The sequence below is a fragment of the Xyrauchen texanus genome, chromosome 2 (assembly GCF_025860055.1).
Source record: "Xyrauchen texanus isolate HMW12.3.18 chromosome 2, RBS_HiC_50CHRs, whole genome shotgun sequence".
In the NCBI taxonomy this organism is placed as follows: domain Eukaryota; kingdom Metazoa; phylum Chordata; class Actinopteri; order Cypriniformes; family Catostomidae; genus Xyrauchen; species Xyrauchen texanus.
Genome location: NC_068277.1, coordinates 40,392,505 through 40,416,882, shown reverse-complemented (window position 1 = coordinate 40,416,882; position 24,378 = coordinate 40,392,505). Strand labels below are relative to the sequence as shown.

The window sequence follows — 24,378 nt, the reverse complement described above, 5'->3', positions numbered from 1 at the left end:
TACATAATTATTTTCTAGGGTTCAAAATGTATACAGATTTGACATTTTCCCCTCATACTTCTGTCGGAATGGGTACGAAGTTGGCATTAAATTTCATTTGAAATGGTATTAAAAAGGTCTTAAAAAGCCTTGAATTTCATTTGGAGGATCCTGGGGGTACCCTGTATTCACAGCGCTTCACTTTTTCCACATTTTGTTATGTTGCAGCCTTATTCCAAAATTGATTAAATACATTATTTTCCTCAAACTTCTACAAACAATACCCCATATTGACAATGTGAAAGAAGTTTGTTTGAAATCTTTGCAAATGTATTAAAAATATAAAGTATTCACAGCCTTTGCCATGACACTCAAAATTGAGCTCATGTGCATCCTGTTTCCACCGATCATCCTTGAGATGTTTCTACAACTTGATTGGAGTCCACCTGTGGTAAGTTCAGTTGATTGGACATGATTTGGAAAGACACACCTGTCTACATAAGGTCCCACAGTTAAAGGTGCATGTCAGAGCACAAACCAAGCCATGAAGTCCAAGGAATTGTCTGTAGACCTCCGAGACAGGATTATATCGAGTCACAGATCTGGGGAAGGGTACAGAAACATTTCTGCAGCATTGAAGGTCCCAGTGAGCACAGTGGCCTCCATCATCTGTAAATGGAAGAAGTTTGGAACTACCAGGACTCTTCCTAGAGCTGGCCACCCGGCCAAACTGAGCGATTGGGGAGAAAGGCCTTAATTAGGGAGGTGACCAAGAACCCGATGGTCACTCTGACAGAACTCCAGCATTTCTCTGTGGAGAGAGGAGAACCTTCCAGAAGAACAACCATCTCTGCAGCACTCCACCAATCAGGCCCGTATGGTAGAGTGGCCAGACGGAAGCCACTACTCAGTAAAAGGCACATGACAGCCCGCCTGGAGTTTGCCAAAAGGCACCTGAAGGACTCTCAGACCATGAAAAACAAAATTCTCTGGTCTGATGAAACAATGATCGATCTCTTTGGCCTGAATGGCAAGCGTCATGTCTGGAGGAAACCTCATCACCTGGCCAATACCATCTCTACAGTGAAGCATGGTGGTGGCAGCATCAGGCTGTGGGGATGTTTTTCAGCGGCAGGAACTGGGAGACTAGTCAGGATCGAGGCAAAGATGAATGCAGCAATGTACAGAGACGTCCTTGATGAAAACCTGCTCCAGATCGCTCTGGACCTCAGACTGGGGCGAAGGTTCATCTTCCAACAGGACAACGACCCCAAGCACACAGCCAAGATAACAAAGGAGTGGCTATGGGACAACTCTGTGAATGTCCTTGAGTGGCCCAGCCAGAGCCCAGACTTGAACCCGATTGAACATCTCTGGAGAGATCTGAAAATGTCTGTGCACCGATACTCCCCATCCAACCTGATGGAGCTTGAGAGGTCCTGCTAAGAAGAATGGGAGAAACTGCCCAAAAATAGGTGTGCTAAGCTTGTAGCATCATACACAAAAAGACTTGAGGCTGTAATTGGTACCAAAGGTGCTTCAACAAAGTATTGAGCAAAGGCTGTGAATACTTATGTACTTTTTTTTGTTTGTTTTTTATTTTGAATACATTTTCAAAGATTTCAAACAAACTTCTTTCACATTGGTATTGTTTGTAGAATTTTGAGGAAAATAATGAATTGAATCAATTTTGGAATAAGGCTGTAACTTAACAAAATGTGGAAAAAGTGAAGCGCTGTGAATACTTTCTGGATGCACTGTACATTTGCATATCCCAGTTCAGCATACAAAGACTAGTCAGGATCAATATAAGGAATCCATTTGTTGATTGTTCAGATCAAAAGAGCAACATTTCTGATTATGCAAGCGTGAAAAGCTCCTTGAATGTATCCGTTAACCTTTTCAACACATTTTTCTGCACATATTGGTTCTTTACAAAAAAAAGGAATCACAATGTTCATCATCAGAATTCTCAACAAACAATTTACAGAATGGTGAGTCTTACATTACACATTTATTTCCCTCTTTCAATCTCTAGGTGGCACTGCAGTGTGACTGTGGCCGTAAGAAGGAAACTGTGCTTTGTGCTGAGGCAGCCAGTTCCTACCAAAGGTTAGAGCTATCCAAGCCTGTAAAGGCATAATTATAGTGATAATCAAAGAGGTTGTGTTACTTTGTGTTGATAAATTGGCAGAATCACCAGATAAGTGTTTTGAACTACTGAACTGTAGTTGATGGTTCATTAACTCATTGGTTTGATGTCGAAAATTCTCATTTGTCTGAGGTCAAACACAATTTGCATTTCTATGTTCTGCAGATATGCTGCTATTTCCATGGCCAGTAAGCTGTCAGATATGCAGTTGGGAGAGTCAGTTGACATTGGGCAGCTCACAAACAAGGAACAGAAAAAGGCCAGGTATATTGCACAGATTTACCTTTTTACTGTTTATTTGACTTCTGTGGCATTTTAACAGGTATGTAATCTTGGTTGCAGATAACGCACATAATTTGTGCATTAACGTTTTCATATAATCTCTTTCAGACTGGAGTGTGATCAAGAGTGTGCTACACTGGAGAGGAACAGGTGAAAATAAAGACGGCATAAGCTTCCTCCCTGTGTGTAGAAATGGATGGGTCAATGTATGGGTGCTCTGGTTTTTCCTCACATGTTCTGTTTTGCCCTTAGACGGCTGGCTGAGGCCCTGCAGATTGACCAGTCAGTGGATCCCTTCAACAAATCCACATCCTCCAAATATAGTGACACTCTCAAGGAGGATGCAAGGTTTTATACACATTAGTTTCTAATATACTAGTACATGAATGCAACAACTCTACATAAAGCTATTCGCATGGAGTGTGAGACATTATTAATCTCATATTCTTTGGAAGAACTCTGGATAACAGGACAAACAACTTAAAGGAATAGTTTGTCCAAAAATGAAAATTCTCTCATCATTTACTCATCCTCATGATATCCCAGAGGTGTATGACTGTCTTTCTTCTGCAGAACACAAAGATTTTTAGAAGGATATCTCAGCTTTGTAGGTCCATACAATGCAAGTGAATGGTTACTAAAACTTTGAAGCTCCAAAAATCACAAAAAGGCAGCATAAAAGTGAGTAGCAACCAAAAGCATCTTTGCACTAATTGCAAAGTGGCAGATACTATTTACACCCCCTAATTAAATACTAACATACAATATACGGGCAGTGTGATTTAGTCCCACAGACACCGTACACCAACCCATAAACTTAACCTTACCGTAAAAAAAATATTACCACCATATAACCATATTACATATTACCATATAACCATATTACACCATGGTTAATTGCATTAAAACTATGGCTTCTGCAAAAAAAAACATGGTTATTATAATATGACTATAGTAAAACCATGGTTAATTTTACCTGGATCAGAACTTTCTCTCAACTCCCGACCTTCACCTTGACCACTGCAAGGAAATCAACCTTTTATATAAATTATTTATTTTAATTATAATATTTCCTTTAATTCTACTGAGTGGAAACAGGAAACAGAACGGGAAAAAGGTGGGACAAAAGGTAGAATTGCACCCGGATCGTCCACACCCCGTTACACCCCATGCCATTGCAGTGAAACTGGGGCTGCAGTTTGTCTGCGATTTGTGTTTCTACTAGACTATCGGAGCCCAAATAGCCGTGCTGTGTGGCAGGTGTTGTTTACATCTAGTGCGAATAGTTGCTCCGTAAAAGTAATCCTTAAGACTCAAGTGGTTTAATCCATGTCTTCTAAAGCAATCGAATCAGTTTTGGGTGAGAACAGACCAAAATGTAACTCCTTTTTCACTATAAGTCTTGCCATTGCAGACTATAGGTACAATCATGATTTCAAGCTCAATTACACTTCCTAGTGCTTGACGCATGCACAGAGTGTTAGATAGTGCTAGGAAGTGTAATCTAGCTTGAAATCATGATTACCAAAGACTGCGGATGTCAAGATTTATAGTAAAAACAAATATATATATTTTGGTCTGTTCTCACCCAAAACCAACTTCAGAAGACATGGACTAAACCACTGGAGTCTTATGGATAAATTTTTTGCTGACTGTGCTTTTTGGAGCTTCAAAGTTTTAGTCATCATTCACTTGAGTAAAGTTTTACTTGAATACTTCTGCTGTTTTTTTAACAATGCCAGTAACTGGGCACTTAAGCATTGGCAGTTAAGTTTGGGTTCTTGCTGACATTTGCTTTGACAGTTAAAAGAAAAATGGAGGAGTAGAATACACTACTAAATAATAAGTAAAATGTTTGGTCTAGTACAACAGTGCCAAGTGCAAGCATAGAATGTGGCAGCATTCCTGAGGCGCCTTTAAGAGAGGGAGAGTTCTCTTTATGCTGATGAGCTTTCAGACAAAGGAAACGCTTTTATTCTGCTGTTGATGAGGTAACTCTAAAAATACCTAAACAACAAATGTTTTCATTTTTTAAATGCAGGAAAGACTTCAAGTTTGTCAGTGAAATTGAGGAGGAAATCAAGAATTTAGTTGAGCTGGCCAACAAGGTAAGATGTGAATAAATGAACTTCAAAATGTTTTGTTTTTTTAAATCGACTACCCAATAATTTCTGTATGTGGCATTATTTTTAAGAGTTGTGCGATTTTGTGTTTTTTCTCAGGGTAAACAGCCAAAAAGGAGTCACAGTTTCCCACCTATGAAGCGTGAACACCGGAGAATTATTCACGAGTTAGCCGAGGCATACGGTGTGGAAAGCGTTAGCTATGATGGTGAGCCCAAGCGTAACGTAGTGGTCACTGCCTCCAGGTCAGCAAAGAAAAGACACCTTCCACACAAACTAATTAATATTGGCATTAAAAAAAACATATTCTTTGAACAAGTATCTCTGTTAAACATGTGCTTTGTCAATAAAATTGGGTACTCTTGAAACATTTTGGATGTTGTCTTTTCAGGGGAAAATCTGTTTGTCCTAACATTAGTCTGACTGCTCTGATTGAAAGGGAAACTGTTGCCAGAGCCCCTCCTCCCATTGCCCACATCAAACAGCACAGCAAGTATGTTCACACATCTCACAGCTTTGCCGATTACTCGAGGGAAAAGTGCACCTAAAATATAAATAAATGCCATACCAGATGTGTATGATTTTCTTCTGATGAACACCAAGATTTTAGAAGAATATTTCACCTCTGTAGGTCCATATGCAAGTGACCAAAACACTTAAGCTCCAAAAAGCACATAAAGGCAGCAAAAAGTAATGCATAAGACTCAGTGGTTAAATCCATATCATTAGAAGTGATATGATAGGTGTGGGTGAGAAACAGAGCAATATTTAAGTCCTTTTTTTACTTTAAATTCTCCACGTCCAGTAGGTTGCGATAAGCACGAAGAATGTGAACCGCCAAAAACAAATGAATAAAGTGATACAGTAAATGGAGATTAATAGTAAAAAACGACATAAATATTGATCTTTTTCTCACCCACATCTATCATATCGTTTCTGAAGACATGGAAAATGACTTTTTTGTTTCCTTTTATGTGCTTTTGTAGCTTCAATGTTCTGGTCACCATTCACTTGGATTGTATAGGCCTGCAGAGCTGAAATATTCTTCTAAATATCTGTTTTTATTCTGCACAAAAAAGTCGTACACATCTGGGATGGCATGAGGGTGAAATATGAATGTTCATTTTTAGGTGTACTATTCCTTCAAGGCCTTGTCTCAAAACATCAGTATTATTATTTATTCACATAAGATACTCTAATTACATTTCATAATAAGTCCTCTAGTTGATCCACATCTTCTTGGCATTCATAGTAAATATTGCTTTGCTTTGTCAGATGTCAGATTGGGGGGGGGGGGGACACAAGCTTTAGAAATTGGACAGCTGTAATGAAATGTTTCCCTATTGTGTCTGGATTAATATAGTAATGAAGGGATTTGGTGAGTGTAAAATGTCATGGCTAAAAGCTAATTGTTTTTTTATCCACATTTGTTTCAGGACCGACAATAGTAACACTTGGATGAAACCTGCTAAAGAGGAGCCCACCACTGATTATTTTGATGTGCAGGATTGATATGAAATTTAGAAAAATCACTGTAATCATCACATTTAATAAAACTGCATGTTATCCTGGTAGTACAAAAACTTTGTTTCATTATATCTTTATAGTTCTGTTGGATATTTACACTGTGAGAGCCTGAAGCTATGAGTTGTAGAGGTTCATTCTAAAGAACAACCATTTATTAATATTTGTAGTCTGTGAACTTTGTTTAACTTGAACATGTGCAGTTAACTTTTTGGTTGGAATCCCATTGTTCACTAAGCGGATGTCTGGTTCGACAAAACCAGAAACTGAAGGACTTCTGTGGCTGGACACACTTAACACAGCCCTTAACCAACAATGGCAAGTCGAATTGGAATTTCAACTAGTAAGAAATTAATAAAAGATATTCAACTAGTTTACAGCTCTAATAAATAATGGCTTTACTAGTTGAAATTCCATTGCCATTTTAATTTCAGTAACTTGTAAGAAAGCCTTTTAAAATATTTTTAATTGCTGTCCAATTTATTGCTATCTAAAATATAAAATCTGACATGTTGAAAAACATTTACAAGCATTTTACTGGTCGCAATTCAACTTTTGATATGAGGATAGGCATTTGCACTTGTAACAATGTAATTATTGATATATCAAATTATACATTTTTACAAGTAAAAAGTACCTTGCTGATATATTTATTTGGAATTTCAACTATAAAGAAATTAATTATACATATGTAATTGTGTTTTGATTAGGATAAATGGCAGATCATTGTGAAATACTATTGCATATTGAGAATTATGTTTTGTACTCGTTTTATTGATACCAAGAATGGGCATTTCTGCAAGTTATTTTTGCACTTTGACTAGTAATTCACATCCTGCACCTGATTAAAGGAGTAGTTCATCCAAAAATGAGAATGTAGGTCCATACAATGCAAGTGAAATCAGGCTCTAAATCATGATAGCCAATGATGTTATGATTTATAGAGGAAAAAGAAGTTACATTTTGGTCTGTTCTCATCCAAAACTGATTGGATTGCTTCTGAAGACACTGATTAATCCACTGAAGTCATATGGATCACCTTTGTGCTTTTTGGAGCTTCAAAATTTTGGACTTACATTATATGGACCTACAGAGCTGAGATATTTTTCCGTAAATATTAGTTTGTGTTGCGTAGAAGAAAGTGAGTAAATTATAAGAGAATCTTCATTTTTGGGTGAACTATCCCTTTAAATGTCGAAAGGACTTGCATTAATTTAATTGTTGTAAATGACCCCTGCAGTGAGGATATTTGTGAGCATCTCAATTAAATAAAATCTGTGAGCTGACAATTTTTCGCACAATTAAATTAATAACATTTTCCACAAAGATAAACCATACATTCCTCCAGAAAGGTTAACCATGCATTTATCTACATCGGCTATTTTTTTTAAGGTGATTCTTAAATGTGTAAGCTGGTTTACGATAAATCTGTTTAACCCTTGTGCTTCAATAAAAAAAGGCCCAGGTCTTTCAAGGACAAAAATGTCCACGTCAAAAAACGGCCAGAATAATATTATATATTAATAATCCACTTTAATTGGTTAATTTTTTTTAACCAACATCAGTCCTGATCAGAACTACCAAATAAATCTGTTTAACCCTTCATTCATTTTCAGGATTTTAACCCTTTACACACACAATTGAATTATTTTCCAGATACAAAATGCTTAAGGGAATTTTGTTTTTTTAATTATCACAGTCTGGGATATGTCAGTAATTAGCAACAACATTGATTTTGATACTTTATAACTTTTTGTGCAGTGTCAGATTAAAAAAATAAATAAATAAACACTGACTTTGATTTATTTGTTTAACTACCTGATCATAACTACCAAATGTTCATTCATTTTCAGGATTTTAACCCTTTAAATGCCAGTTTGTTTACATAATGCCACTGATGTTTTTCACACACACACTCAATACGTTATCTCAATACACACATATAAAACCCTCTCTGACATCCACACCAACACACCCACACAATTTTAGCTGCATCATTTATTCAATCGGCCTGCAGTGCTCTATAATACAGCAAACAGAAAATAGGAAAATGTATTTGCTCCATGGTGGAAAATATAAATATTTTGAAGCCAGAATGAAAGCATAATATCATAGAATTCGTGAGTCTATGCTTTTATGGCACTGGGATCAAATATTGCTGTTTTAATGGGTTTCATTGGGGACATTTCTGTCCTTAAGGTCCTTGTGTGCACAGTATATTATAGATGTATAATAAGAATTGAGGTTGAAATATAAAAATTCACCCCAAAAATGCCGTTTGGCATAAATGATCGAAAAATCACAAATGAAAAAGACAAAAATGTCCCGAAGGTCGCAGAAGGGTTAATCAATACTGGTTTCTTTTTACTCTCATGCCTAGAGCAGAGGTTTGGCGGACTTTTTTATGTGCACGTTGCTTCGCGTTTCAGGCCTGTTCCACAAAGTTCCGACTACATTCTCACGGCTCGTCTGAACGACTGATTCTAACAGTGAGCGGCGCGGAATTTGACGACGCTCCCTCTGAATCCCGAATTTTATTTGAAGCAGCGGCGCACGCGCCTGCGCGTCAGCTCTCACCGTCTCCGGCTGCATCCCTTCCTCACTCCGCTGCCTCTCTCTACACTTGACTGTCTAGTCAAACCAGGACTGAGCAACAGGGAGTGCGTGCCTGTGCTTCAAGCTGTGAAGAACTTCATCTCCACCGCTCCGGACACACATCCGCTTCTTTATCTTCCATCAGATCCGCTTGCCCTCTCGCGATAAACCGGCTACAGGAACCTTCTGTCATGGAGCGAAAGGTATGAAATAAACAGCTACATCAAGACAATGTCATGTTCTCGTTGGATAATATTTAATTTGTAAATGTTTTTCCATCCACTGCTGGTGTGTATAATCCGCCCATGTTGTCCATCTCATCACCGGCAGTCAGATTAGTGCGCAAGGGACTTTTTCCGACTGGATCTAGTTTATTTGGCAATGTAAAAAGCACAAAGACACTATAGGAATGCGCTTACACACATTGGTCCTAACCGCATGCATGAGCAACATGATGCACGTGTTAATCCTGTCTTCTCCATCACTGGTCTTCACTACAGATGGAGGGGCTCTTCGTGTTCTCATTGCAGACAGGAGTGCTTTCTTAACCTTGAGAGGTTCAAAGAACCACTTGGTTTTAGGATCTAATGTATGGAATGCCCTCTGCACTCTGTTAAGAGCCTAATTACCTCGAATTATTAGGTAATTCCCACTCAGGTTAGTTGTTGGGGTCGCAAGCAGTGTTACAAGCAGCAATAAGATACATTTCCTCAAGATTAATTCTGATAATAAACGTGAAGTAGATTTTTAGAAGAATATTTCAGCTCTGTTGGTCCATAGAATGCAAGTGGATGGGGTCCAAAGCTTTGAACCTCCAAAAAGCACATTAAGGCACTCCAGTGGTTTAATGTCTTCAGATGCAATCCACATCTTGTCATTGTAGTCTCTAGGCATGATCATGATTTCAAGCTCGTTTACACTTCCTACCACTTGACACATGCACAAAACTAGATGGCTTTAGGAAGAGCATGCCTAGAGACTGAAGACGTCAACAATTATTGTGAAAATGCAGTTACATTTTTGGTCTGTTCTCGCCCAGAGCCTTTTGGATCGCTTCAGAAGACAGATTAAACCACTAGAGTCTTATGGAAAACTTTTATGCTGCCATTATGTGCTAGTAAGCTTCAAAGTTTTGGACCCCATTCACTTATATTGTATGGACCTACAGAGCTGAGATATTCTTCTAAAAAAGTCAAATCTCTGGAGAGTATGAGGGTGAGTAAATGATGAGAGAATTTTTGAGTGAACTATCCCTTTAAGGTCCTTTAGAGTGGGCTACTCTATGTTGTATAGTAGATTTCATGCTTCTACATGATAAACATGCTTCTAGTCATAATAACTAATAATCTAATTTCCATTTGTGCAATTTTACATTTGTATTTACATAGGCCTGTTTAATAACACAAGTGCACAATGTGCCAACAGATAAAAACACGTTATGCACAAATCATTTTTAACCCTTATGCTATAATGAGACAACACATTATCGTTATGTGTAATCTTCTAGTCATTTTCTAGTTTATAAGTAACCCCTCATTTGAAGGGTGCCCTGCTTTAATAGTTTTGCAGTCAAGAGTTTTTCCTCTCTAAGAGAACTGAAACATGTTTCTTTTCCCTTTGTTCCCCTACACAACACAAACACACAAATTTGAGTGTTTTGATGTCACTAAGAAAAGGTACCAATACTAGAGTAGTGTTTCCTGCTCTATACAAATGACTGCATGACTGTTCAGCTCAGCTGAAGTGAAACCATAACTTTCCAAAGTGTAAAGAGCAACAAGAATGAGGGACATAAAGTACCGGTAGTTGTCTCGCAACCTTTTGTGACCACATTCTGCTTTCCATGGTTCGGGTGTAATGTTCCTAGTTCTTAAAATATCCTGCTTTCCTCTTCTCCTATGATGAATAATAGCCTTGATATCATGATGCTCCATCATAATTTTGCAGTTTCTTAGCATGAGTGGAGTGACCCTGATGTCACTGTCTCTGCAGTCAGACCAAGAAACAACTGAAGATTTAAGGACAGTTTTACTTGAAGGACAACTAAAACAGAAAACATCACCTTGAGGGTCAAAATGACATAAGTGAAGTGCCATTTCATAAGATAAAACTTGTCTTGCAGATTCATAATTATTAGACATTTGAATCCAAAAACCTTACATTTGGTAATCTGGTAGGTCAATGCCCCTATCATATCTGAAAGGAATGTTCCTTGTTCAATACAAGTTAAACTCCGTCAACAGCATTTGTGGCATAATGTTGATTACCACAAAAATGTATTTGACTCGTCCCTCCTTATCTTAAAAGAAAAAAATCAAAGTTACTGTGGGACACTTACAATGGAAGTGAACGGGGCCAATTTTTAGAGGGTTTAAAGGCAAAAATTTGAAACTTATAACTTACAAAAAACATTCATTCTTCTGTTAAAACATGTGTATAAGTTGTGCTTTAAAGTTGTTTAAATTGCCGTTTTACGTTCGTTTTAGGGTTTATGCTGTTTCGTCATGTTGAAATATTGGCTCTATCTTTACACAGAAAAGATTTTATCACACTAAAGCCCAATTACATGCACACCAATACACTGATTACTCTCTAAAATCATCTTATTTAAATAATCTGATAAGGCAAGAAATCTGCATTTACATGGCATTTGAAGTAATCATGTTACTCTCTACTTTTGACGTCACACCGTGAAGAGTCATGCACTCAACACTGCACACTTTGGATGAGCCGGTAAGAACATGGGGTAAGGAATTTACATGGCATGCGAATTCAGCATAATGGGTTAAAATCTACCTGTGATGATCAGGTTATTCATGGACCATTTATGGCCTTTACGCCATTAAGGAATGCAGTTTATTGCGTTTCCATGACCGCACGGGATGTCGGCTTATTAAGCATAATCGATGTAAGAACATGCATGTAAACACGCACACTGTTTATGTCTTGTGGCTGTACTTTTGAAACACAGTACATTTACATGGACACCAGAAAGTGGGTTATTGCGAGAAAGCAGTGTTCTTGTTTTCATGCACTATGCAAGCAGCGTTCTCTTTACTCCCATATTCATGCGGCTTCGTCATTAAGCAGCTTTCTCCAGAGCAATGTAATAATGACCACATAAGCTGCTTCTCCAGGAGACACCAAGGTGTTTTAGACTTTTTTAAGTGCATGTAAACGTTGTGAGTATTTTCACTTTTACGGTTTGGCCCAATTACCTTCCATTGTAAGTGCCTCACTGTAACCCAGATTCTTGTTTTTTTAAAGAAAAGGATGGACAAATCGAAATAATTTTTAGTGGCAATCAGTCAGAATCAATATTATGCCACAAATGAACATGCTTTATTCCTACAGACGTGTTCAAAAGAAAATTGTGCAAATTCATTGATCTCACTGACTGTTGAGTTGTATTCACTTCCACCCTTCTGGCCCCTTCCATATATCTTGGGGTGTTGCTTCAGTTTTGGATCTACCAAAACCCTTTTTTTGAGTTTGAGTTTGAACAGTCTGTATTCAAGATTTCTGCATTAGATTTAATCTCTGGCACGAAACATGCTCTTTAATTGCACCATCAATTTGCTTGGATGCACAGCAGGAACTTACCCTGTCAGTGACTGTAGAGAATTTGTATCTCTTTTGAAGTGTTTAGAATTTACATAAATACTCTCAAATCAGTGTTCTTCATCTTTGTAATTACATTGTCCTAATTATGCTATCCAAGAATGCAGCTGTTCCACAAGCTGATGCTCTAATAACTGCATGCTACATGAGAGATATTGCACTCATTATGATTTATATGAGAACTGGAGAACAAATTCTATTCTAGTAAATACATTATTTTATTTTGATGGTTGTGTGTATACCTGCACAGCATGGCATGTTGCATGCAAGTTTGTTTGGGTAACAGTGTAATATATGGTCATTATATTTTACAAGCCTTTCTTGTGCTTTGATTCCTTTCAGACTTTAGAAAAACATTTGATTTCCTGGCATAATCCTGTTGGAATGTGTGGCCTCTGTACTGTCCCTCACTCTACCTAGAGCGAAAGCTGATCTCTTCTCTTGCACTGAAAATAAAGTCAACATAGTTTTACTGCACTGCTTTAAACCGACTTTGCATAACCTTATTTAATTTATATGCATAAAAACTGCAGCAATTAATTTGATCTCAAGAAGGAACCATGGCTCCATTCATGCATACCAAAACTAAGCCATTTATGTTTATTGCTTGTCTGTTTCATCATTTGTTGTGTCCGCTCATTCCAGTGGTTGCAGTCTCTCAATCCATTATTAAGCACAGTTTATCCTGAAATGTATGATTGGATCAGAGTAATGTGAACATTTTGCAGTCTTGAGGAATAGTTTACCCATAAATAAAAATAATTTATTCACCCTCATGTGCTCGAACCCCATAGGATTATTTTTTACACTGGGACAAAAGTATCCAAAAAGTAGATATTTAGTGGAATTTGTTTTTTTTTGTTTTTTTTTTTTTGTTTTTTTTGTTGTTCATTGCAATGTTGATGTTGATTCAAGCTCTACAAAGGACAAACAAGCACATTAAAATCACCATGAAAGTAGTCCATACGATTTGTACACTATATTCCAAGTAATCTGAAGTCATATGATAGCTTTGGGTGAGAAACAGACCGAAATATAAATTGTTGCTGTGGCTGTCGATCTCCATCATTTCTTCAAAGTACATTGCATGGCAACAGTGGTAGTAATATACAGTGAAATATAAAGCCTTATTTACCACAATATTAAACTTGGACAAGGATTTATTTAATGCACACAGAAACATTAAATTAATTAATTATTACAGTATAGTATGATTCATTATTCAAGCAAATTAGATTAAATCATATTTACAGTTATTTGCTGTTGACTTTGTAGCAAAAATGTTTACTATTTTTCTGTAAACAAATCTTTTGCTGAAATGATGCACATTTGTATCATTGTAAAATAGTTTGTTTAATTTGCAGCCTGATCTCATGAAAATTATGTGACTGTGGCAACATATTCGCAAAATAATATTGCGTGGTTCATTATACATTTTGCGGCAGTTCCAAGGTGAAATGTCCACTGTGTTGCGCTAAAATCATGCTTTATGTTCTCCCAAACGGATTTGTTTTTTTGTTTGTTTATTTTCTCCCCAATTTGGAGTGCCAAATTCCTAATGCGCTAAGTCCTCGTGGTGGTGTAGTGACATCTCAATCCGGGTGGTGGAGGATAAACCTCAGTTGCCTCTGTGTCTGAGACGGTCAATCCGCGCATCTTATCACGTGGCTTGTTGAGTGCATTACCACGGACACATAGTACGTCTGGATGCTTCATGCTATTCTCCACGTGCAACTCACCACACGCCCCACCGAGAGCTAGTACAACACATTATAGCGACCACGTGGCGGTTACCCCATGTGACTCTTCCTTCCCTAGCAACCGGCCAATTTGGTTGCTAAGGAGACCTGGCTGAAGTCACTCAGCACGCCCTGGATTCGAACTCGCGACTCCAGGGGTGGTAGTCAGCATCAATACTCGCTGAGCTACCCAAAAAACAATAGATCAACAAAACTTACTCTACCTCCCTACTCTAAACCTTAAACCTAAATAGTTGTATCAGAAATAGAAAATGTTAGATGAAAAACGCAATTACTGAATCAACCACATCATTTTGTTGTGCTTCGATTCGCATGCTCTTCAAGACTCATACCCTGGTCCTTTTCATCGCAAGTGCAACATTATCAGTTAAGATACTGCACAGTTTGATCATGCGAACAAGCTTGAAATTGTATTGGTTATGTAATGCAAATGTTAAAATGTATTGCCTTTCAAGTCATGTGCCAAAATAAAAGTGTAGATAGCTTTGTGTAAGGAACAAGGCAAATTTGATATGCTATGATAAAATTTAGCCTACATGTGCCATGTTTCTATCTGAGATTTTCTCAATTTTGTTTATTCTTGAGGATTGTATGCACAGTGGGCAGACTAGCTTAAAAGTACTTAGTCAGTTGTTTCAAATGAGGACACTTGTACACTGTTTTAGTCTGAAGCATCCAGTCGCAGGTGTGCCTTTGAGCTCAAGGCCTTATTCTCTCTTGAATTCCAGCGGGGTCGTGCAGCAATACATTGAATGGATCACAGAAGTTCGCTTCACTGCCCAGCAATCTTCTGACAGTGAGAGAAATCTCATTAGTATTCAAGGCCCCACTTTTTTTTAGCTGTCTCACCTCAAAAGCTTTAGAGAGAATTGGCTCTTTCACAAGTGAGTGTGCAGGCAGAGAGATGAAGGGGTGATTATTAAATACACGCTTTCTTTCATATTTCTTTTTTTCTCCTTCGCTGCCTTTGTATTACATTGTCCAGGTGGAATCTGCTGTTTTAAATGTGAGGAATTTGAATTTTAGGTTCCCTATGGCTAGACTCTAGAAACGCTTCATGTTATGCTGTCCTTTGTTCAGTCGAACAAAAGATCTTTTCGTTAGTTTGATTTTAACCATCTAGTTTCTTTAAATACATCTGTGGTATTTGCTGGTTTATAAGTGCATTCATAATTAATGATGCCTGATAGTTGTTTTGAGTTTTTATTTTATTTTTATATATTTGAGCTGTGTGATACACAGTGGCCCCAAAACGTATTTGGATAATTAAGACACTTACAAATTTATCAATATCATTGCAGATAACAATATCTAACCAAGTGGCATTTATTTTATAGAAAGATGACAAGTCTTTTTCCTACAAAACATTTCACAAAACGAAGATGATTGATTATCAGTAGAGATGCACCAATTGCAATTTTCTTGGCCGATTTCGAGTTCCGATTTTTTGCAAGTGTGACCTGCCGATACCGATTTTTTTCCCGATTCCAATTTTCTTTCTAAGAACTATTATTGACCACATATACAAACAAAATCAAATTTCTTCAATGCTAAATTTTATTTTCATAATAAAATAAATTATTAAACATTACAATTTCCCCCAAACTGCACTAAGTTACAGGATCTTCTCTCACTTAAACAACTCTCAAAATAAAGTGCTCTGTGACTGGAAAGAGGTAGAAATAACAATTAACTGCAAATGAGTTGCTTGATATAACAAATGTCATTTTCCACTATTTTTATAAATGGACCTTTTTCTCTTTTTTACTCGTCTAACAAAACAATTCCAAAGATCTGAAAAACTGAAGTGTCCAATACGCTCAACTTACGTTAGATGTCCAAATGTCAGTTGTAAAACTGAGCACTGCTTCGGGAACGGCTTGTAACCATGCCTGTCAACGTTCCGTTTTTCCCGGGAGTCTCCCGTTTTGTTATTTCTCCCAAAAAAACTTGTATGCCCCAAACCACGTTATATGAATAATCAAATCAATATATTATTCCAAGGTGGTCCAGTTGCCAGATCTTGAATGAAACGCTTCCTACTCACACAATCGACACATCATACAAATTACAAATCATTTATGACCACAATCTGGCAACCTACAACCCATTTGCACTGTTGATATCTGCGCAGGCAGTAGACGCGGGATGTTAAATCAAGCATCACTGGTAGAGGGGAGGAGAAGACTCCGGTGAAAAAAACAAAATATACATGTACATTTAACAATAGTTGGATGGAAGAATTGAATTTCATATCCCGAAGCCATATCGACAATGCCCACGCCTTTTGCAATGTGTGTCGCACTGATTTTAATATCGGACACGGTGGGAAAAATTACGTTACTCAGCACATTAAATCACAATGGCACAATTTCTATAGTATTTAGCCTGCCTCTGCCATCCAGCACCCCACTTCCCCTCTCCCGGATATGTGTACCCAAATGTTGACAGATAACGGCTGCGTGTGTGACATGACACGAGATTAAACAACTCGGGCAACGTGACGTCGGAAAGTACCTCCTACTCTGTATCAAGGAAATTTATCAGATTTCTGATCCCTCTGTCCACAACTATGGAGAACAGCTGGTCATCCAGGGCCATGAATTCCATAATTTTCCTCGTAATTGCTTTGGTATTTTCGCTGCTCATACCAAGGAATGATAGGAGAGGTTGCTGACTTGTGACTGGCTCTGAGCTCTGGCTAGCTTTAGCCGCTTTCACTTTTTAGCTTCTTTTTTAAAATGGGCATTTTCAGCTGGGTGATGGTGTTATAAATATGGTTTAATTAGGTTTGTTGATCCGAAAGTTATTGTGGTGGTTCCCCCACGGTTTAATTTGGCCTTGCAATTATTACACTTTTCGAACTTGTATTCTTTACTCACAGTGAAGATCTTCCATGCCAATGACATGTTTACATGCAGCTGTGACGTTATTGCCTGCGCCGCTGGCTGGCAACAAAACGGACCGGCTTGGAATCGGAAAGACGTGAGGCTGACCGGCCGGTCACCGGTCCGGGCCGAGCATGCGGAAAATCGGCTAATTCCGGTCCCTGGCCGGTCGATCGGTGCATCTCTAATTATCAGTTCTGTAAAAACTCTTTCATCATTTGTTTGCAAATGCAACTTGGTTTGATATTTTCTGCAGTCTAAGTGAATGATATTCATACGCTTTATAAGTGTGAATCAGATGTCCAGTTTTTGGGACCACTAAATTTTTTTATGCTTTTTTAATGACTTTTTATATTCAAGCTGACTGTAACAAACAGAAAGGGTGTTAAAAGAGATGTTATTCAATGACATATGGATTTCGTGGATCTCGTCTTTGGACACAGATCGAGTCAAACCAAACTTTTACTCTCAACACACAGTGAAAGGACCTCTGTGCTAATAATTCTCCACTCTACTACTAAATCAGTGTTGACTGAAATCTGAACATTTTACAAGCCTTTGGCTAATCAGACATTTTTAGTTGCATAGCATGAGATTTGGTTGCATATGCGTGTGATTTACTTACATTATAGAGGGTTGCAACATAGAGTGAAAGATCTTGGGATTTAAGAATCGATATCAAGAATATCGAGGATCCTTGTAGAGAGATATGGACAGTTAAGGACATCCTTATTTGGTTGGCCAGGAATGCTTTGGCAGCATTAAGAAAAAACAGCTGGTTTACATTTATGTTTACCGAAGCTGCTTTTTTAAAAAAGCAACGAATGAAAAATTACTTGATATTTTCTATCTGTGTAGCTTACTTTGCAGTTTAGTGCAATGCTCTAATCTTAAATAACTATTCTAGATAAGGTCTGAATATCCATTTCATACAAACCCTAAATTGATTAACAAAACATGGCAATGCTCTCATCTCAATTTAATTGAATTTGCACCAAAATGGAAGCCTGCGGCTGTTAAGCGGTGGCCGTTGGAATGTGCCTCTACTTTTTTTTTTCTCTTTGAAATCCCAGACTCTGTAAGAGTACGGCTGTGGGGCGGGGCCGGTGGATAGACAGCTTGCAGTGGGATTTTGTAGCGCGGTTGGAGTTCTCTGTCCAACTGCTGCTGTTTTGTTTTCTCTGAGACAGAATATCTGGTTTATTGAGAGCTGACTCATTTTTACAGGGGAAAAGTGGGGTTAGCTGAATGGATTTATACTGTCTGCAATTATTACAGTCTGCATATTTGTTTTCGACACGTGTCGACACTGATCGGGTGCCGTTTGGATTTTTTGTGTGTGTGCCTATCCTCCCATTAAAAGGATATTAATGTTCACTTTTGGAATGTAGTTTGTAAAGGCTCTTGTTATAACAGATGGGTAAAAAGGCTTGATTAACCCCTCAGTGTCTCAAGTATTTGTTTGCATGAATATGGATTCATAAGGAGCACAGATATGTAATATAGTGAAATAATAGAATCATGATATGACATTTGTTATTTATATGATTATTTGCTGGGGTATAAATTGCATTATATATTTTCAGTAATGTACAGTACAATACATTTACAGTAACTTACTTTACAGTGTGTTATGTATGTCTTCAAATCACACTATATAGAGAAAACAATATTAATGAACCACCAGTCAGAATTCACAGTGTGCCAGTGTTGAAATATTAATTATCAAAGAAGCAATTCATATGAACTGAAACTAAAGTTCTTTTAACAAACATTAGAAATTATTTGTTCATCATCCCTGATAAACAAAGTTCAATGAAGTACATTATAAAACAGATAGTTCAGGTCCTGGATGCTGATATATACAGTGAATACAGTGTTCCAGCTGTTTTAACATACACAATTTAGTAATATTTATGATGTGAAAAACCTGTTCACATTCGATAACACTTTACAATAAGGTTGTATACATCACACAAGTTTAAACATTTGTGAATAATACTTTTACAGCAATTATTAATCTCAGTTAATGGTAATTTCTACATATACTAATTAGAGCTGTCAAAGTTAATGCATGAGATTAATGAAAAAATTTTTAACGTATTAAATGTTCTTAATCGCGTCCAATGCGTTTACCGTTAATAAAGCATAAAACAGGAACCTTTGTGTCATTACACTGACACACACACCACAAACACACACATACACAGCTTTGTCAGTGATTAAATTATGGAGAAAGGACCTCTTAATGCTATTTATTTTATAAGCCCAGATGTGACTTGTGACTGAAATCAAGTATTTTTTAGCGTAAGGCACAATTTAATTACCACAGAAGCACACTGAAGTCTTAACTATCACAAAATGCAGAACGAGTTCAAAGTGTCGCTTGAAACTGGTGTTGACACCCTGACACGAATAAGTGAATGGCCACAGTGTACTTGCAGATTAATATTATGGAGAATGAGAGTTTAAGAGATTTAATGCCCTTTGCAATGCATATGCAACATATGTGGGGAGTAGTTCTTTCAATTAGTCAAACTCCCACTTAGACTTGTGGAAATGTTTAATGTTACTTGAATTAGTGCTACTTTAGTGCATTTTTATCTTTATACTGTGGAAGGCTTTGTTTGGAAAATGTTAAAGCATTATTGTTACATATTGTTTTATTTGATTTCCTATGAAGGAAATTGTTTCACTGCTCCGGTGTGCTCATTCGGTTAGTTGTGTGTGTGTGTGTGTGTGTGTGTGTGTGTGTGTGTGTGTGTGTGTGTGTGTGTGTTGGGCTCCCTCCCTCATGTGTCACAGGTGCCACGGATTGAGCGTGTAGATGACTGATATCAGCCTCCTTGCCTTTAGTCCTGTTCGTGACTCTCCTAGCCCGGGTGCCTTCTCTCGTTCTTTGCCTGCTGCAGTCTGTGCAAAAGTGAAAACTGTGAAGTCCCTGTTCCAAGCTCTTTTGACTGTGTTGATTTGTATTTGACTGTAAACTAACGTGAACTGTTCCTCTACATTTGGATCCTCTCTTGTGTTTACCATGACAAAACAATCCAGTCACTGATGAGTCCAGCAGAGGATTCTGGTCTTCATTTGGCTCTTGCCCAGCAAGGAGCATTAATGGGGCGTCAACAGCTCTCCGCTTCCAACCAGGCCTTGGAGGTGTTGGTGACCCAGATGGCCAAACTTACCACCCTGGCCCAACATTGCATTCATCCTCACGAAAATGGTCTCCCTTCCGAGGAATCTCCACCAACCGCGGCGGTTTTGAGCAGTGCTGGATGCTCCGAGACTCAACTTATTCCCCCTGCTCCGTACTCCGGTGAGTTGGATATAAGCCTCTCATTCCTCTCACAATGTTCTCTCATCTTCTTGCTTCAGCCTTCCTCCTTCCCTGCTGAGAAGACTAAGGTCGCGTTTGTCATCACCCTTCAGACGGCAGAGTGGGGAAATGCCATATGGGACAATGAACATCCCTTCTGCTCATTGTTCCAGACATTCACCCCGGAGCTTCATAAGGTTTTCGACCACTCAGTCCAGGGATGCAGCGCAGTGAGTGTTTTGACTGGACTTGTTCAAGGAGACTGTTCTGTTTCTGACTACTCGATTGAGTTCAGGACCCTCGCTGCATCCAGTAAATGGAATGACCGAGCGCTATGGGACCAGTTCCTGCATGGGTTGTCCGACCACAATGAAGATGAGATCTATGCCCTGGATCTGACAACGCATTTTGACACCCTGGTGGACCTTGCAATTCGGGTTGATAACCGGCTCTCTCTTCGCTGCCACTGATCACCACGGTCCAGGTTTGTCCAACCCTTTCAGAAGCCCTCTACTCAGAATCTACGTTGGACCCAGAACCCATGCAGATCGGTAGGATCCACCTACCGTCGGAGGAGAAACAGCGCTGACTCACCCAGGGCCTTTGTCTGTATTGTGGATGCTTTGGTCACGTTTCCGCCACATGCCCGGTTAAAGACACAGCTCGTCGTTAGACAAGGGGTAGCCTCCAGATGGTGCATACCAACTGTTCAACTGGAGGAGCCCATCACCACACGCACCTTGAGTGGCATGCACCTTGAGTGGCATCCCACTGGCCATCTTCACCCACTACCCACATCCACTAACCACTTGAAGTAGATCTCATTCTGCGTTTTCAAGTCTCTGTCCTCTCCAATAGTGCTGTGGCACCATTGGAATGCATGGTAATGCATAATCACCACATAGACTGGCCTTACAATTCTTGCCTGGAATTATTTTTGTCCACCCACTGTCTAATGTCTGCTTTTTATCCTGTCAGTTCTTTTTGTGTGTTACAGGGTGAGCCTGTGAGTTTTTCTGGAGTTCCTGTGGCCTACCATGACCTCAGAGCGATGTCCAGTCAGTTTTGTGCCAAAAGCATCCCTCCTCATCACTCGTATAACTGTGCCATTGAGTTACTACCTGGCAATTCTCTGCATCGGGGTCAGCTTCTCACTATCAGCTCCTGAGAGAGAGGCCGTGGGTAAGTTTATCACCGACTCTGGCGGCCTGGCTCATCTGCCCTTCCTCTACGGCAGGGGTGGGGTTCTTCTTTGTGGAGAAGAAATATGGTTGCGCCCTTGTATAGATAACTGGGGGCTGAATGACATCCTGGTAAAGAATCGTTACATTTGCCGTTGATGTCCTTGGCTTTCAAACTCTTGCAGGGCTCGACCATCTTTACGAAGTTGGACCTACACAATGTTTATCACCTTGTCCGGATAAGGGAGGGGGTGAGTGGAAGACAGCCTGGAACACCCCTAGGGCCCACTTTGAATAGTTGGTCATGCCCTTCGGATTGGTCAACGCCCCAGATGTCTCCCAGGACCTTGTTAATGACAGGCTGAGAAACATGGTTGGCCGATTTGTCTTCGTTTATCTTGAAGACATTCTGATCTTCTCCCAGGGTGTCCAAGACCATGTCTAGCAACTCAGGAGGGTGCTCCAACGGCTGCTAGAGAACCGGCTGTACATCAAGGTGGAGAAGTGTGTGTTTCACGCACATTCAAATCCATTCCTGGGGTTCATCATTTCGACAGAGGGGATTCGCATGGACCCCGCTATTGGCCAAACCCTGACTAACTTAAATCTTTGCAGAGGTTTCTGGGGTTCTCCAATTTTTACCGTCATTTTATCCGCAACTACATTCAAAGCTCTGCTCCTCTGACGGATCTCACCTCCTCCCGTACAGAGTTTTGTTGATCCCCACGGGCTCAAGGCGCATTTCTCAAGTTAAAGAAAAGGTTTGCTACTGCCCCAATTCTAATTACTCCTGACCCTTCTCGTCAGTTCGTGGTGGAGGTGGATGTGTCCGAGGTCAGGACGATTTTGTCTCAGCACTCTCCCTCAGACTAAAAGATGCATCCGTGTGCCTTTTTTCCCATCACCTATCACCCTCGGAATGGAATTACGACGTGGGTAACAGAAAGCTTCTGGCTGTCTGGTTGGCTATGGGAGAGTGGCGCCACAGGGTTTGAGGGGACCTTTTGCAGTTTTGACCGATCACAAGAACCTAGAGTACATCCGTGGAGCCAAATGGTTAAATTGCAGACAAGCTCGCTAGGTGCTTTTCTTTGCCTGGTTTGACTTTGTGCTCTCACACCATCCTGGCTCTAAGAATCTCAAGCCTGATGCCCTGTCTTCGTGGTTCAAGGTCGAGACCTCCACAGTCCCATCGCACACCATCCTACCACCTTCCTGGGTGGTGGAGTCCAAAGTCCGTTCAGCATTGCTCGATGTCCCTGTTCCCGCGAAGTGCCCAGCAGACCTGTTATTTGTTTAAAAGTGGGGTCATTCCTCATTCCCAGGTGCTCATTTGACAAAGATTCTGGTGGCCCTCATTAGTGCAGGACGTTTGACGGTTCGTTGCTTCTTGTCCCATTTGTGTGTTTTTGCAAAACCTCCAGTCAGCCCCCAGCAGTGCTCCTCCAACTGCTTTGAGATTCTGGTCTCACATAGCTATAGATTTTGTTACCAGTCTCCCCCATCAAATCGCAACACGGTCATTATGACCATGGTGGACTGGTTCTCGAATGCGGCTCATTTCATCCCCCTCCTCAAATTGCCTTCAGAGAAGGAGACAACGGTTGAGATCATAAACCACGTTTTCCTCATTCATGGTAAGCCCCTTGAGCTTGTTCGGTTCATTCTGTGTGTGTATTAGTACAAACATGTACTAACTAGGCTGTCAATCGATTAAAATTCTTTGTCAAATTAATTACACGGTGTCCCAAGTAATTAATCGCATATACAAATATTTGCTGAGAAAGCACCTCATATAACAATAATTCAATATATAATGATGAAATAATTGTACATAGTTATCTTTAAATATTATTTATATATATATATATATAATTAAAATGCATTACATTCTTGTTGCAGAACAGTTAATCATTGATAAGTCAATACAAAAAGCAGATTTAGAATACAATGTATTGTTTACTACCATATTATTGATCATAAGTCAATCATTGGCATACAGTTCACAGCAATCCATTTTGTAAGTGAATTTGTCAATCAGTTCGAGATTTATTATGAGGGCTTGTTTAAGGACCCGTCAATGTACACCTGCGTCAGACATGCTTGTGTAGTGTTTCTGGTGCGTTGCATCATAAACATAACATTTTTAGGTCACTTTGTCAAGTTAAATATAGTTTAATACTTAGAACACATCTTGAGATCCCTTAGTTTGAAGTTGCGCTCCATCAAGTGTTTTGAACGCAAGAACGTAACGCATGTTTGTGTTGTGCTGTCTGCTAAAGGGTTGTTTTGTTCTCTGTATAAACTATGCGTTGCCATGCAGCTGAAGTTTCACTTACTGCCCTCTGGAGTAAACGGGTGGTACTACAAGCTTGCATTTCTCAGGAATCTTCCTTATTACGGTCTGGGGGCATTGTGATTAATTTTGTAAAACATTTTTAACGCATTATTTTTAATAAAATTAATCACACTGAATTAACACGTTAAATCAACAGCCCTAGTACTAACAATGAATTAATAATTAGTTTTAAATAAGTAAATATATTGTTAATTTCTAAGTTCATGATACTTAATGCATTAACTCATGCTAACAAGTGATTCAGATGATAACAGTTGATTCTGATACTGAATGATGCTCTCAGTTTCATATCTAGATATCAATTTTGTCAATTTGCCCTTTACTAATCATTACTTTAGTTTTAATCTTTTATTTAAAAAAAGATGTTTTCTTTTTATAAACAAAACTTGGACTTTAAAAACAAAAGAAATATTCTGCTATGTATTTTCTCAAAATGTGTTCTAAACATTTTATATTTTATTATTTGTATCACATTTGTATTCATAAAAATTGCAGGACTATTGAAAGTTCAGCAAATTAACCTAAGTCTGTCCTGAAACTATTTTGGATGCCACAATAGAGGAGAGATTGGGAGTCTTTTTTTGTGAGGATTGTGAGA

At 38.9% G+C, this 24,378-nt stretch overlaps 2 protein-coding genes across 2 annotated transcripts in view; both read left to right on the top strand.

The window, feature by feature from the left end:
• nfx1 (nuclear transcription factor, X-box binding 1) overlaps positions 1 to 7,777 on the top strand; it is a 28,313-nt gene extending 20,536 nt beyond the window's left edge. The window contains exons 17-24 of the mRNA XM_052149247.1: positions 2,018 to 2,091; positions 2,297 to 2,395; positions 2,522 to 2,563; positions 2,666 to 2,761; positions 4,455 to 4,521; positions 4,636 to 4,781; positions 4,928 to 5,029; positions 5,973 to 7,777. Coding sequence (XP_052005207.1) covers positions 2,018 to 2,091; positions 2,297 to 2,395; positions 2,522 to 2,563; positions 2,666 to 2,761; positions 4,455 to 4,521; positions 4,636 to 4,781; positions 4,928 to 5,029; positions 5,973 to 6,048 — 702 coding nt within the window. The 3' untranslated portion in view covers positions 6,049 to 7,777. The remainder of the gene's footprint in view (positions 1 to 2,017; positions 2,092 to 2,296; positions 2,396 to 2,521; positions 2,564 to 2,665; positions 2,762 to 4,454; positions 4,522 to 4,635; positions 4,782 to 4,927; positions 5,030 to 5,972) is intronic.
• An 877-nt stretch (positions 7,778 to 8,654) lies between these two features.
• Positions 8,655 to 24,378, top strand: part of smarcd3b (SWI/SNF related, matrix associated, actin dependent regulator of chromatin, subfamily d, member 3b) — a 73,151-nt gene continuing 57,427 nt past the window's right edge. The window contains exon 1 of the mRNA XM_052153162.1: positions 8,655 to 8,858. Coding sequence (XP_052009122.1) covers positions 8,847 to 8,858 — 12 coding nt within the window. The 5' untranslated portion in view covers positions 8,655 to 8,846. The remainder of the gene's footprint in view (positions 8,859 to 24,378) is intronic.